General features: G+C 38.1%; 1 protein-coding gene across 4 annotated transcripts in view; it reads left to right on the top strand.

The window, feature by feature from the left end:
- Positions 1 to 15827, top strand: part of TRIM37 (tripartite motif containing 37) — a 108210-nt gene that overhangs the window by 90294 nt on the left and 2089 nt on the right. For 2 of the 4 annotated variants that reach the window (XM_072940222.1, XM_072940221.1), the window contains exons 23-25: positions 1494 to 1604; positions 2935 to 3013; positions 14840 to 15467. In XM_072940222.1, coding sequence (XP_072796323.1) covers positions 1494 to 1604; positions 2935 to 3013; positions 14840 to 14855 — 206 coding nt within the window. In that variant the 3' untranslated portion in view covers positions 14856 to 15467. Of the gene's footprint in view, positions 1 to 1493; positions 1605 to 2934; positions 3014 to 14839; positions 15468 to 15827 lie in introns of those variants that run through there. The other 2 variants (XM_006218008.3, XR_012060162.1) reach the window with 2 other exon arrangements.

Genomic DNA, 15827 nt, shown 5'->3' with positions numbered 1-15827 from the left:
GTAATTCTTGTGACCTGGATTGTGGAAGCTTCCCACCAGAGAGGTCTTTTAAATATGTTTCAAGATTGTTCACGAGTCTTCTTACATCCGCTTTAATCCGTGTTAGATAATTCCAACATCTCTGTCATCTCAGCATTGTTGTTTGCTGCTTGTCTTTACCTGGTTTTCCATATGCCGAAGCAATTTTAAATTGCATTCTGGACATTTTTAATATGATGTCATGAGACTCTGGGTGTTGTTTAAATTTGCCCATTTATTGGTATTTCAAATTCTGGTCCACACCAGTCTGCCGGTTCCTGTTTACTTTTCGGAGTCCTTAAGTAGCCACTTCATGCATGCTGTCCAGGTTTTTTTAACTGCACTTAGTGGGAAAGACGGAGTGGAATGGGCTTATTCCATGTTACCTGGAACCTTCCCTCCAGAGGATTTTACATTTGCTTTATTCAGATAACACTAGCTCCTGACCAATTTTTATGTTAATTTCTTAAGATTTGAACCTCAGCTTTCAATCTCAAACTTAAATTAAGCACACAGGCCTTACTTTGAATTTTGAGGTGAGCTGAGCCTAGAAACAAGACAAAATTCCTTGCCATCTTCCTGTGCCAGTAGGCAGAATTTTTTAGTTTATTCTTTTAATAAGAATTTTAGCTATGTGCAGAGACTGGAGTTTTAGTCTCAGTTTCAACCCTATGTCTGTGGTGGATCCAAAGTTTTTTTTTCCCTATCCCCAAAGGAGTGTTAAAGGCCTTCACATCAAGCTCTCGGGCAACTGCATCTACCCCAGTAGTTTTCTTTTTGTTTCTATACCTTTGGGTTTCCCTTCTTTCTTTTAAATGTGGCTGTTCATTAAAGTAATTTTTAAGTTTATATTTTATCTAGTATTTATAAAGGTTTGCAGCAGAAGGATTTTCAGATTTTCTTGATCACTCTCACTGAAATAGAAGTACTTTCTGTACTATAAGCATTCTATAGAACTTTTCTTTTAAAAATCAACTTATATGCAAAAAAACAAAATTGGAGGTCCAAATGTGATAGTAACTCATTTATTGCTAGAATTACTGGAATTTTTTATACACACGCATAGATAAAAGTGTAAATCTGTGCCTGTGTTTATGTATGTTTATATATGTTTTAGGTTAGAAACTACGTTGAATCAGGATTAAAAGTTCCTCTTATCTCTTATGACTAGAAGAAAACTGTTTGCTTTGGAAAAATATTCTCAGTATAATGAAATTAATACTGTTTTCAAATTATAAATTTTCAGGTACTGTGAAAAGGGCATTTTTAATCTTTGAGAACAAAAATAAACACTGCTCTAAATAACTAAAGAGAGCTGAAGTTTATGTGGTTACTTTTTTCCTTGTTTTGTTTGCTTGGTGTGTTGGCATTCAGTGTAACATTCAGGAGGAATCTCAGTTTAGTAGATAGGGAGATTGCCTTTTCCTTGCAGTGGTTTCTTACCCGAAACATGTTCTCCCTTTCTTTCCTGCCAGGAATGAGTAGCGACAGTGATATTGAGTGTGACACTGAGAATGAGGAGCAGGAAGAGCACACCGGCATGGGCGGATTTAGCGACTCTTTCATGGCGCAGCCCCCAGATGAAGGTGCAGCACATGATGTCATTTCACAGGGATTAATAAAACCATCTCTCCTGTTGCTGCTGCTGCTGCTTCTTCCTTTGCTTCTGTTTCTTCTTCTGCTTTGCTGCTTCTGCTTCTTTTCCTATTTAAAATTACTGTCATTTGTGAGACAGCATTCTGTGGGGTAAACTAAATGGTGAGTACTGAAAATATTTGGTAGGTAAACTTGGTAGTTGCCTGGTCAGACATCTGTTAGGTGGAGCAGGTGTTGGCATCTGTCTCTGGTACAGACTGTGACCTAAGAATGTCTTTCACGTTGTAAAGAGTTGTAAAACCAAGCAAAACAAAGAAGACTCTTCAGTAGAGACCATTTGTGTCCTGCAAGTACCTGAATGTTTACTGTCTGCCATTTTATAGAAAATGTTTGCCAGCCCCTGAGGAGGTTTCAGATGTTTGTTTGTTCTTTTCAGAGATATATGTAGCCTACCTCGTAAGATAACTTTTTTAAAGGTAACTTTTTCTGACCTTTTAGGAATGCATGCAGAAAATGGAGTCACCGATTTTATTCCTTCTTCCTCCCAAAAAAGTCTTAGGGGAAAAACTCATGGAGAGAACCCATTGTTAGTAGTTTTGGTTTATTTTATTTTAAATGTACAACATAATGATTTGATATAGTGTACATTACAAAAGGATCACCACAGTAAGTTTAGTTAACATCCATCACCTGTTTTAAATATGTTACCCAGGATTACTCAGGTGTTCCTTTGTGAGAGTTCCTGGAATGACGACATTGTCAGGCTTCTGCTGATTGTCAGTTTCATAGTTTACATATTTCCCTGATATCCTAGTGTCTTTTTCAATAAAGAGCCAAGTGTTTGTTGATACTTAGGTATTAAGATACTCTTAGTAATTTTCTCTGCTTCTAAAAGAAGCAGCCAAATTTGGGGTAAGTTATTTTGAGTACTGATGGGTTTTTATAGTGATATTTCCATGTGCAGTTTAATTGGCTCTGAAATACATTTGTTTACAAAATCAGTCTTCAGAGTGTACATTATCATTGTTTCCTGTTCCCGTCTTCAGCTGTTCCCACATTGTCCCCAGGAGGACAAGGGGAGGCAATGCCTTTCATGTTCTAATTATGGGTGTCTATTACACATTTTGTTTTCTCTTTATTTTTACTTTCATGTTTGCTTATACTTGACTCAGGTCAAAAATTCTCTGAAAACAGATTTGTTCACAACCTAGCACATCTTTATCACTTAAATAACATACTTGATAAGATCATTTAGAGATATGGAAAAGAATATACTGGTCTTTAAAAACTGTTACCTGCTTTAAATTTTTTTTATCCTAGATACGCATTCCAGTTTTCCTGATGGTGAACAAATTGGCCCTGAAGATCTCAGCTTCAATACTGATGAAAACAGCGGAAGGTAATTTTCAAATCAAGAGAACTGACTTGCAAGCTACCTTGACACTGAAATTGGCAGTGGTTGGTGCTTAAACTTGTCATCAGTCAGATAATCAGATTTGGTCTTATTTTTTTCATTGTCTCTACGTGAAATAGTAATTCTGAAACTTTAGAAAGTAGCACAATTCTAGTGATAAGACATTAGTATATAAGGAAAAATTAACAGTGTGGGAGGAATTTTGTGTATTGTAATGAAATAGCAGTGTAGTCCTCAATTAATTTAGTCAATTAGTATATTCATAAAAGGCAGTCTGTCTGCAACAACAGACGAGCAATTAACTGCCAGAAAATGTACCTAGAGACAGTGCACGCGCTCAGTTACCCGCTCAGCATCGGTGCTCTTCTGCCCTTGGCTAGATACTCAGTTGTGTTTAAACGACCACCCTCATGTCTTGGGTTTTAATCACAGTTTATAGTTTCTTTAGCGCCTGTAGATTAGTGAACAGAAAATTTACTTATGTGTAGATTATGCCCTGTAGACACTTCATGTGAATTTATTATGTTATTATTAGTAACGCTAGACTGAATCTCCTCTTTGGAATATGTTGACTGACTAGGGTGAATTTATTTATCTTTCCTGGTTTGTGCAAGTGCAGGCACACTGAGTAATGGCACACAATCTTTCTTTTGTGGCTTTTGCAAATTTTAAATGAATTAAGTTAATGTGGATTGGTTATGTTCCTGGTCATATGAACACATACACGTGAGATCATTCAAAATTATTTCATTTTTCTCCCTGTTTCTTCCTAAACAACTATAGTGCAACAAGTATTTTAAAGCCCTCTCTTCTCCTTTATTTTCATTAGTTGAACATTGATGTCAGTGTCAGTACATTAAAGATCGTACATACTACACAGTATCTTACGTGAGACTGTGGTATAAAGTTTACTTTCATACTCAGAATTAGTCCAAAATAATTGCCAAACTTTGCCATTGTGTTCCTGCATTTGTGTTTGAGCTGCTGTACTGTTTGTGAAAATTACACTGAAAGTTGACTAAGAGACTATAGAAAAGCATGAATATATATATATAATAATATATATATATGTATGAGGCATCTCATCTGCTTATTTTTTACTTAATGAATAATGTTCCCTTTTCCACATCTAATGTTTTGCTGAATGCTGTGATTCATGGTTTGCTTTTGTTCAAAACAGTTTGCACTTTTTGTTAATAAAATGAACTTGAGAAAATGTTATGCCTCTGCAATTTATTAAAAGTGGGACAGGAGCCCCCCCCCACTTTTTTCTATTCCTGTTTCCTGTGTGTAGTAGAGGCTTTTGAGCTGTTAGTAAATGCACAGGGAAGTTAGAAGACTTACTTGTAGTCTCCATGATGTATATGGTTACTTTTTCTCCTTAAATTAGTTGGAAATATTTAAGTACTATAGCCATATGAAAAGTAAAAATCTAGCATTTGCTTACTGCAATAGTGCTGGTGTGCTGTTGTATTGTTATTAGGTAGTTTATCATGCAGATGTGGTGTTCTAAAAAATTACCGGTAAGTTCTTTAAAACATTCCATTTTGTGTTAAATGGAAATGTATTCATGTTCATTTCATTTTGATGAGACCATACTTTAAATCCAACTTTCTCTTATTTCTATACTATGTTGTAATGGCTGAAACTAAAAGAATTTTGCAGCTTTAGTGTTGAGAGCAAGCCATAGTAAGAATTGATTTTGTAGGAATGTGTGTGTGTGTGTGTGTGTGTGTGTGTGTGTGTGTGTGTGTGTGTGTGTGTGTGTGTGTGTGTGAGGCTTCTCAGAATCCATAAATGCAAATGTGATTGACTCCACTTTGAATCTCTCGCTATTGCCTGGTCATTTCTTGACCTGTATTTGGTATAGAACTGAGTGCTTTTCCATATACCTTTATAATTCTTATTTTCAAAATATGGAAAACCACATGTGGTTAAGAAGTAAGAGAAACCTGAGAACAGACTATTCATTTAGGGAAATTCACTTGTAAGAGCTTTTACTAGCTTTTGGTGCTAGTGATTTAATCATGAGATTCTCATGGGTCATTAATCCATAATAATGGCATTCTGAGGTGTCTTTCTGTCCTTTATTGGGGGCAAGTATTTGTTTCTCTTTTTAAGCATAAATGTTCTTAATCTTTACTCTTATTTTTCATGACCTTGAGGGTTTTTTAGTCAGTGGATTCCCCAGAATGGCACAGTGATATTTGAATGACAGGACATTTTGGATTGCAAGTATTTTTCTGGCTTTTGCTCTCAGGTTATGTATAAAAACAATTAGGAGTGCTGCCCTTATTTTAGATAAATTGAGATTTGATTGAGACCCTTTTACACTGGTGGAGTTTGAGTTCACTATGTCAACAAGACATTTATAGCTGTAGGAAAATTTGAAGATATTTATTTCTTTATGCTTGCACAAAACCTGTATAGGGAAAACTGTTTGAACTTAACTGGTATATTATCGTCTCATGTATTTTAGGAACCCAAGCCATTTGTACCATATTCTGATTCCATATTTAAGAGCAGTCTTACCTTTTGAAAAGCAAAAAAAGTAAGCTTCTAAAGAAATTATTTGTAACTGCCCTCCTGGCATAAAATTCTCTTTTTTTGTAATTAAAGTCAACAACAGTTTTCATACACATACACCAAAAAAACCCCCAAAAACTTGTAGGTAGCTAAATGATGTGCTCAAGCAGTTCTCCTGTGATGATGAAAATCATGTCTGTCTTGTTGGGCTCCAGCTCACCTCAAGTACTGTGTTATTTGTGCATTACGAAACAGCAGGAAATACGCAGCGTATACAAATTCACAGTCCACTGAGGAAAACCTCTAGAATTCAGTTAACAAGTATCTATCTGGCATTCTCTGTAGGTGTAGACAGACTTCTGTCCTTGGCCCAAATTGGCTGTTTTTGTAAATAAAGTTTTATTGGCACATAGCAACATCCATTTATTTACCGATTGTCCATAGCTGCTTTTGTCCTACAAGGCAGAGTTGAGAAACAAATGGCCCCAGCGCCTAAAATATTTACTCTCACACCCTTTTCTGATAAAGTTTGCTGACTTCTGCTCTGTCATTTATATTAATGGGAATTTCACGGGGTTTTTTGGTTTGGATTTGAGAAAACATGATTTTTAAGTCAAAGAAATCACATGTACTTAGTTTTGTGATATGGGGTGTTGGGCAGCTTCTATTTTATTCATTCTAGAATCATAATAAGACTGAAAGAGCAAAAAACTTCTTCAAAGATGAAGGACCTGTTTGCTTTTACTAGTGGAATCGCTGAAAAGTAAGACACCCCCCCCACACCGTGTGCTACATACTAAGCCTGCACCCAGCTCCTCAGTGTTAGCAGGAACCTTCATGGTTCCCTTTTCCCTAATGCAGTATACCTGCTAGATTTTAGGTGGCAGTGAGGAAGGAAGAGGCATAGGAGAAGACACATTGATTGTTCCTGATCTGATCTGCAGGAGATCTGGTGCAAAAGAGATCTCTTCCCCAGCCTCTCACTTTTGTGACTGCCATCACCCACAGTGTAAATATGTTATGAGCAGTAGGCCCAGATTTCCAATCAGTTGCTCTACTGTACTTGGTCCATTTTCTGGTCCTTTCTAGAACACCCTAACAGAGTCCCAGCCTTTTTTTATTTGTTTGTTTCCCTTTTAATTTTTTCTCCTTTTACTGAAGGGCATATTTTCTCTTAGCTTCATTATTTAGTCTTTTAGTATTTAGATGATCTCATTTGGTCCTAGAAAATTTCTCCGTCACAGTGTTTTCTCCTGGGCCTAAAGATGAAGCAGCAAGGCCTGCATTGTACACGGGCGTATCATTTCTGGACAACTTAGACCCACTGTGTCATTGAATCCTTAAGTGACCTTTGAGGGAGATGAACTGTGTGTCATGCCCATTTGGCAGAGAAACATGAGGTTCAGGGAGGTTGTTCAACAGCACTGGCAAGGACGGAGTGAATTCCTATCCTAGTACTTTTTCCAATTCATCATACTTCAGCCAAACCTAGCATTTTGATACTTAATAATTAAAAACTAATTATTGTCCCATTTAAAATTTTTTAATTTTGAGATAATTTTAGATTTACAAAAGAGATGCAAAAATCTTGAGAGTGTTCACATATACCCTTTACCCAGCTTCTCCTTTTCTTAACATCTTACATAACCCTAGGCCAGTGATCAAAAATAAGAACTTTGCCTTGTTTACAAACTGTTAACTCAACTACAGAGTTTGTGCAGATTTTACCAGTTATCTCACTTATGTCCTTTTTCTGTTCCAGGATCCCACACTGCATTTAGTTGTCCCATTTCCTTAGTGCCCCTCAGTCTGTGACGGTTCCTCAGTCTTTCCTTGTCTTTTACCACCTTGACGTTTTTGAAGAGGACCAATTACTTTTTTGAATTTTCTTCTGTTTGGGTTGATCTGAAGTTTTCTCCTACTCGGTTGAAGTGGTGCGTTGTTGGGAAGGCTTCCACAAGAGGTGGTGTGCCCTTCTTAGCGCCTCCTATCAGGGCTGCGTGATGCAGATACGGATGTATGAGTTCATGCATTTACTTATACTGACATACAGTTAATTTACAATGTCATGTTAGTTTCTGGTGTACAGAAAAGTGATTCCCATATATAAGTATGTTCTTTTTTAGATTCTTTTCCATTATAGGCTATTATTACAAGATATTGAATATAGTTCCCTGTGCAATTCAGTAGGTCCTTGTTACCTGTTTTATGTAGTAGTTTGTGTCTGTTAATTCCAAACTTCTGATTTATTCTTCCCCTGCCCTCTTTCCCTTTTTGTTTTCTAAGTCAGTGAGTGTTCCTGTTTCATAAATTAGTTCATTTGTGTCATATTTTAGATTCCACATATAAGTGATGATTTGTCTTTCTCTTTCTGACTTACTTCACTTAGTATGTTAATTTCTAGGTCATCCATGTTGCTGCAAATGGCATTATTTTATTCTTTCTTACAGCTGAGTAGTATTCCATTGTATAAATATACCACATCTTCTTTATCCGGTCATCTGTTGATGGATATTTGGGTTGTTTCCATGTCTTGGCTATTGTAAATAGTGCTGCTGTGAACATGGTGTGCATATATCTTTTTGAATTAGAATTCCCTCCAGATAAATGCCCAGTAGTGGGATTGCTGGATCATACGGTAAGTCTATTTTCAGTTTTTGAAGGAATCTCCATACTGTTTTTCTTGATGGCTACACCAAACTGCATTCCCATCAACAGTGTAGGAGGCTTCCCTTTTCTCCACACCCTCTCCAGCTTTTATCATTCATGGACTTTTGAATGATGGCCATTCAGACTAGTGTGAAGTGATACCTCATTGTAGTTTTGATTTGCTTGTCTCTGATAATTAGCGATATTGAGCATTTTTTCATGTACCTATTGGCCATTTGTATGTCTTTATGGAGAATTGCTTGTTTAGGTCTTCTGCCCATTTTTTGATTGAGTTTTTTGTTTTTTTGTTACTGAGTTGTATGAGCTGTTTGTATATTTTGGAATAAGCCCTTGTTGTCACATCTTTTGCCAGTATTTTCTCCCAGTCCATAATTTGTCTTTCAGTTTTATTTATGGTTTCCTTTGCTGTGCAAAAGCTTATAAGTTTGGTTAGATATCATTTGTTTATTTTTGCTTTTATTTCCATTGCCTTGGGAGACTGACATAAGAAAACACTGGTACAGTTTCTGTCCGAGAATGTTTTGCCTTTGTTCTCTTCTAGGAGTTTAATGGTGTCATGTCTTATATTGAAGTCTTTAAGCCATTTTGAGTTTATTTTTGTGTATGGTGTGAGTGTCACAATTTCATTGATTTTCTTGCAGCTATCCAGCTTTCCCAACACCATTTGCTGAAAAGACTGCCTTTTCTCCATTGTATATTCTTGCCTCCTTTATTGAAGATTAATTGACCATAAGTGTGTGGGCTTATTTTCAGACTCTCTGTTCTGTTTCATTGGTCCATATATCTGTTTTTGTGCCAATACCACGCTGTTTTGATTACTGTAGCCTTGTAGTTTTGTTTTTTGTTGTTGTTGTTGTTGTTGTTGTTGTTGTTTGTTTTTTGATTGCCTGAAGTCTGGGAGGGTTATTCCTCCAGCTTCATTTCCTTCAGTATTGCTTTGGCAATTCTGGGTCTTTTGTGATTCCATATAAATTTTAGGATGATTTGTTCTGGTTCTGTGAAAAATGTTATGAATAATTTGATAGGGATCACATTAAATTTGTAGATTGCTTTGGGCAGTATGGGCATTTTAACAATATTAATTCTTCCAATCCAAGAGCATGGACTATCTTTCCATTTCTTTGAACCATCTTCAGTTTCCTTTATCAGTGTTTTATAGTTCTCAGCATGTAAGTCCTTGGTCAGGTTTATTCCTGAGTACTGTTTTTGGGTTTTTTTGATGCAATTTTAAAAGTAAACTTTTTTCCTATCCCTTTCTGATATCTCACTGTTAGTGTGAAGAAGTGCAGCAGATTTCTCTGTGTTAATTTTGTTTCCTGATGCAGGTATTTATTATTGATGTTGTTAATCTTGATTACTTGGTTAAGGTGGTATCTGCCAGGATTCCCCACTATTTACTTTTTCCCCTTTGTAATTACTAAATAATTGAGGCAGATACTTTAAGACTATGCAAATATTCTGTTTCTGTTTAAGGTCTTTAGCCACTGATTTTAGATCTACCAGTGGATCTTGCCTACAACGATGATTACTGCAGTGTTTTCTTATGGTGGTTTTCTGTTTCCCTAATTTCTTCTACGTCTGTTATTAGAATTCTGTAAAGAAAAGTTGTCCGTTCTTCCCCACTTAGTTTTTTATTCAGCTGCCTATTTATGTCTGTGTGGACTCACAGGTATTTATTTTATTCTTTGAGTTACCCAGCACTGTCATTGTTTTACAGTTCAGTTTGATCCAGTTTGGCCTGCTGGAAGCACTCAGTTTGGCATCGTGTATCCTTTGGATGTGTTCTGTCCTTCTCCTTCCTTCCTCCCCCTCTTCACTCCTGTCCTCCCTTCACAAAGGTCTTCAGGCTCACTTGTATTTTCTCTGCCTTTTGGGGGACAGTGGTATTTAGCAACAAAGATTTGGGTGCAAATTTGCTTACTGTTAACGAGAGTGTTGCTTTCCATGGGTATACAAACACACACATTTAAATGTACTTCCCTGTGCCTTTGCATGTGAATACATGTATTAAGAAGAAAAACCACCTGTCATGTCAGAACACTTTTCCAAAGTTACTTAGATCCTAGGATCCAGTTACATTAGTAACTTTCTCCCCTGTTCTCTCTTCAGTATGATTATGTGATTCATTTGTAATACAGTTAGATTCATCTGTTGTAGTCTTCATTTTGTCCTCCCACACACATCCTAGTTCATTTTTAAATTTGCATACATTAACATTCAGTCTTTATGGTATATACTGTTCTGTGGGTTCTGACAAATACAGAGGCATGTATCCACCACCACAGTGCTACACAGAACAGTTCAGTCACCCCCCCAAATTCCCGTTTGCTGGCTCTTTATAGTTAAATCCCCTACTACCACCCGCCTACCCCTGGCAACCATGATGTGTTCTCTGTCCTTTTAGTTTATCCCTTTTCCAGAGTATCATATAAATAGAATCACACAATATGTAGCCTTTCACTTAGCAAAACACAGTTACGTCGTATCCACCTTGTGTGAACCAGAACTTTATTCCTTTTTACTGCTGTGTAGTATTTTACTGTGTGGGTGTTTACAGTTTGTTCATTTACCCATTGAAGGACATTTGGGTTATTGCCAGGTTAGGGTGATTATAATCCTTATAAACATTTGTATATGGATTTTTGTGTGACTGTAGGTTTTCATTTTCTAGGGCAGTATTTGCCGTAGAGTGGGGTTACTGGGTATATGATAAAGAATGTGGCCGGCTTTTGTCCCTGGTTCCTAAGATACTTAAGATACTAATCTTAAGTGCTTGGGATTTTCTGAGTAATAGGAGTCTTTGCTCCGTATGGTGGATCCTGATAGCTTGTGTTAATGAGGTGACCTGGGATAGGGACTAACCACTCCACAAAACCAGCCGCGTGGTTACAGGATTGGGCCTCTGAGTCACGTGGCATCAGCCTCATTGCCAGTGAGTCCATCATGCTTACGTGATGAAGCCCCAGTGAGAAACTCTGGACACTGAAGCTCAAGTGAGCTTCCCTGGTTGGCAGTGTTCTGTGTTGTCACAGAGTGATGTTTCGGAGGGTAACACGCCCTGAGCACAAGGAAGCTTCAGGTTTGGACCCTCCTGCACCTCACCCTATGTGTCTCTCCCTTTTGCCTGGTTCTGATTTGTGTCCCTTAGCTATAATAAAACTGTAATTGTGAGTAAAGTGTTTCCTTGAGTTTTGTGAGTTGTTCTAGTGAATTGTCAACCCTGGAAGGGATACTGGGAGCCCCCAGATTCGTAGCCAACCGGTTGGAAATAAACTCCAGGTAGGTGGTGTCAGAATCGTTGCACTGAGTCATGTGCTAAGCATATGCTTAACTTTGTAAGAAACTTCCAAATTTCTAGCAGTGGCACTGCCATTGCATCCCCACCAGCCATGCACCAGTGTTTCCAGTTAAGCGTTTGTGAGACTGATACTGCCCCACGGCTCTTAGACGTGCTGTTCCGGACTTATTTTGCTTTTGTTTTTTCTTTGCTCTTCTTTTTTCTCTTATGTTTATTAGGGTAATTTTTATTGACTTATCTTTAAATTTACTAATTTTCTTCTCAGCAATGTAGAATCTATCAGCTAGACAATTGAAGGCATTCATCGTCTCTTACAGTATTTTTCACTTCTGGCATTTCTGTTTGTTCTAGTTTCCATCTGTTTGCTGAAATAACTCATGTGATCTTACGTGTTGTCCACCATTTCCATAACATAGTAACCATGGTTATTTTAAATTCTGTTGGCTCCAAAATCTTTATCATATCCGAGTCTGGTTCTCATGATTCCTTTTAAGAGTACATTGTTTCTTATTTTGTTATGCCTCTGTATATTTTGTTAGGGACACATTTGGTGTGGATGGTAGATGGTTTGGTGAATAATTTTTACACCTGAAAGTGGGCAGGCCTTCACTGCACGGTTTGAATTCATCTAGTTAGGAGTTGTGTTCAGTTTGAGGTCTGTTGTTCCTGTGATTAACCCTAGTGGCTTCAGGTTCCCACAGCAACACATTGCATTGCTGATTGGGGTTGGATTACCGGAACAGTGTCTCTTCTGCCCCTGAGTGCAGGGCTTCCCTTTGTACTGTGCCTCAGAGAGTCGTTACACCTCTGCATGCTTCTGTTGCTCTCCTGTCCTGCCAGATGTGGTCTTTTATTTGAAGCTCAACCGGAGGCAGAAAGGGACTGACATTCTTGGGTTAAGCTGCAGCGTTGGGCGCTGTGTGTTCCAGTTTACCGTCTGTCCACTTGCCCCTCCACAGCTTGTGATCGGCCCAGCGATCCTCCTGCCTCCCCTGGAGGAGTCGGCTTTTTCTTCTCTGCTCCCTTGGTCAGCTGCGGTGACTTTTCACCAGCGCCCTAAGGGTGGCAGTATTTGTGGCCCCTCGCCCCATAGAGTAACACTTCTGTCCTGTGGAAGAGATGGCAAAGGGATCTGATAGAGTTTCTTGACCCTCCCACACCCCACTGCTGCATCTACACACCACTGACCCTTTTAGGGCTCTTTCCAATCTTTTCTATAAACACCTGGTAGAATTTGCAAGAGTGCTGACTCCACTAATTGCTGCGGCCCCCGGGACTTCACACTGTCCTGCCAGCCCTGTTCTGCCTGCTCCAGTTCACTGCGGAGCTGAACTGTTTTTCCAGTGTCCGCTTACAACTACCCTGTGAAAACTGGTACTTCACCCTGTGTAAACCAGGCTCCTCTCCCAGCGGGCACATGCCCCTGTTTCGATTTGGGCCAGTTTAACCTCATTTGTCTGATGGGTTTGAAAAAGTCCTAATTTGAAGTTAATCTGGCTTTTTCTTTTTGAGAAGAAGGGAAGCAATATTCCTTTAAGCTCTACATTTCAGTGTTGGAAGCTAGAAGTACTGGGTTTTTTTAAAAAATGTGATTTATGTAATATTTTTTAAACTAAAAACATAAGTGTAATTAATTTCAGATTCATAATCAGAAAGTAATGAACCATTTTAAATTTTATATCCAAAAGAATTTTTTATTTTAATCATAAAGGTGATAAGATTATAGAAAGCTTGGGAAATAGGAACCTGAAAGAGCCGTGTGTGTGTGTGTGTTCCTTTTAGTCTTTTTATTGTGATGTTTTTAGATTTCCCTTCATTTATCTCTAGTTCTCACACCAGCCAATATATGGCTTCACAGTCTTACAGAAGTTTCAGAAAAGGTTTAACACTGTCTAGGAGGTTGAGAGCCAATGGGAACATCAGTCACTGTATTGTTTAGGACATAAATTGTATGGACTGCTCTGTTTCTAAAAACGCTTTTCTCCGGCTGGCACGTTTGTGTTTTTTCCTCCATTGCTTTTCTGCAGCGCCTCTGCCCAACTAGAGCCCTTGCCTGAGTCCTTCTGGGCAGTTAAGTGTGTCTCGTTATGTGCATTTAAGAAAGCCTTCTCCAAAGGCCTCCCTCCTATTCAGTTTCTTTTGACCCAGTGATCCCATGGCAACTCTTATTTAGCTTAATTGCCCACCCTGAATGCTCCAGCTCTAGGGTCACCCAGTTTAACAGCTGGCAGGGACAACTTTTTCATCTTTGGTTAACTTCCAGTTACTCATTTGGAAGATGGCTTGTCCAAATATGTATCATTCCTGACAGATTTTCACATTATTTTTTCCCTTGGTCCTAAAGCAGGATAAGAAAAGTCACAGATTTTGTGTGAGGGCCCTGCTTGCACCATGAAGCAGGGCACATCTCATCGGAGGTGTCATGACTGGGGGTCTTAGGCAGCATCCTACAGCTCAGCATAAGAGGGATGCTAAACGCAGCTGCCCAGGACAAGAGTGCTTTCCTGCTGGTTACCACTTACAGTTTTGGGTCTCAGAGAAGAACCAGATTTGTTTGAAATATAAGAAAGGATCTTGCATAAGGTTATTTCTTGGACAAGCAAGAGTAGGTTTCCCTAAGGTATAATAGAAGACTGTTCTTTACTAATTGGTGTTACAATGACAGAGGACAAACTTGTAATGCAAAAAGGAAGTGAGCAGTTAAACACCTTATCATTCAGGCATTCATACTTGATAATTTGGTTATGTAGGTAAATTTCTGTTAAATTCAAATGAGCTCACATGGCGGTTCACTTAATTTCTTGCTGTGTGCTGCTACCTCAGAAACACGTTCCTTTTGAACTGATACATACCACAGGGGATTTTTTTTCAAGTATAAATAATACTTATCAAAATATTCCTTTTCTTTCATTTCCTTTTTTAGCAAACTCCTGCAAATATATGATTCTTTTAGGCCTTCATTCTTTTCCTCTTCTTATTTCTTATATAAAATCATACTAAGTACTGTATGGATTTAAGTAGTTGGGAATTTAAGATTGTGAAGACTTAACTGTGAAATTTTTTCTAGGACTTAATGGTGGGGAGAGGAGGGTAGCAGTTCAGTGTATTCACTAGGTTTGCTTATTTTTTGGGTTTAATGACCATTCCCTTAGATGCAGGTGTCTTGCTTTCATCAGCTTTATTTCTGTCCCCCACATTGTCCTTTGTTTCTTTTTATCTCCTGTTACTCTTTTAAAAAGCATTTCTCCTGACAGACTGTCAACCACAGTTCACCTGATTATTTCCTTTCTTTCTTCCTTTTCTTTTCTTTCCAAAAGGGGAAAGACTAAGTGAAAGGGAAAAACTGGCTGGAAGCAGTGTTTGAAGAATATAGTACTGCTGGGAGATTTGAGGAGTCAACACTTAGCCATTGGCAGGTCCTGTTCCTCGTCTATTTTAGGATACTAACCCCTGCCCCCAACGTTAAACTTATGGGGAAAACATGTAGAAGATAAGATACAGCTCTTCTGGGTTTTCTAGGGAGACAATAATAGTTATAGCAGCACTTAGCAAGCTTTTTTTTTTTTTTTTTAATGTTCCCACTTTAGCGGGGGAGGGGATAGCTCAAGTGGTAGAGCGCATGCTCAGCATGCATAAGGTCCTGGGTTCAATCCCCAGCACCTCCTCTAAAAATAAATAAACAAACCTAATGACCCCCCCCAAAAACAACAACAACAAAAAACCAAAACCAAAATAAATAAAATGTTCCCACTTTCAAGTTTAAGAAAACTACCACCTCAGGATTTTATTTGCAGTTCTGACCTGAGGGAATCAGCCTGAATCCTAGCACAAAATAACTTCTCTTTGAATAAAAAGACAGATGACTAGTGGTTTTAAATTGCTGGGTTTTATTAAGATATTGGCAAAATTTCAACATACTTCTTACCTGAATGAACAGTTTTAATAAAATATGAAGGCTCACTCATGATTACAACTGAACTCAAGTGAGCTGGAGAGAAGGTTTGTAAATTGATAAATTTACTTGGTAAGAAATGATTTACTTCATTCGCTCCACTCCATAGAGAATTCATTGCAGAGAAATGTCATGAACAAGAGAACAAAGCCTGTCTCACCAAAGAGCACCTAGAGTAAGAGTTAACAATGATGTATCTGGATTGCTTAATACATCAAAGTTTATTAGAGTATTTCCTTTTCCAGAACAACTGCTCTGTCAGTCTGGAGGTCCCTATCTTATTTCATAGTTTCTAATTAGTACAATAAATAGTCTTCAAAATAGAAGATAAAATGCTGCTGGAGGAAGTAACA

This window comes from Vicugna pacos, chromosome 16, assembly GCF_048564905.1.
Source record: "Vicugna pacos chromosome 16, VicPac4, whole genome shotgun sequence".
Taxonomy (NCBI): Eukaryota; Metazoa; Chordata; class Mammalia; order Artiodactyla; family Camelidae; genus Vicugna; species Vicugna pacos.
The sequence above is the reverse complement of the archived record's forward strand: the minus strand, read 5'-3'. Positions and strand labels throughout refer to the sequence as shown.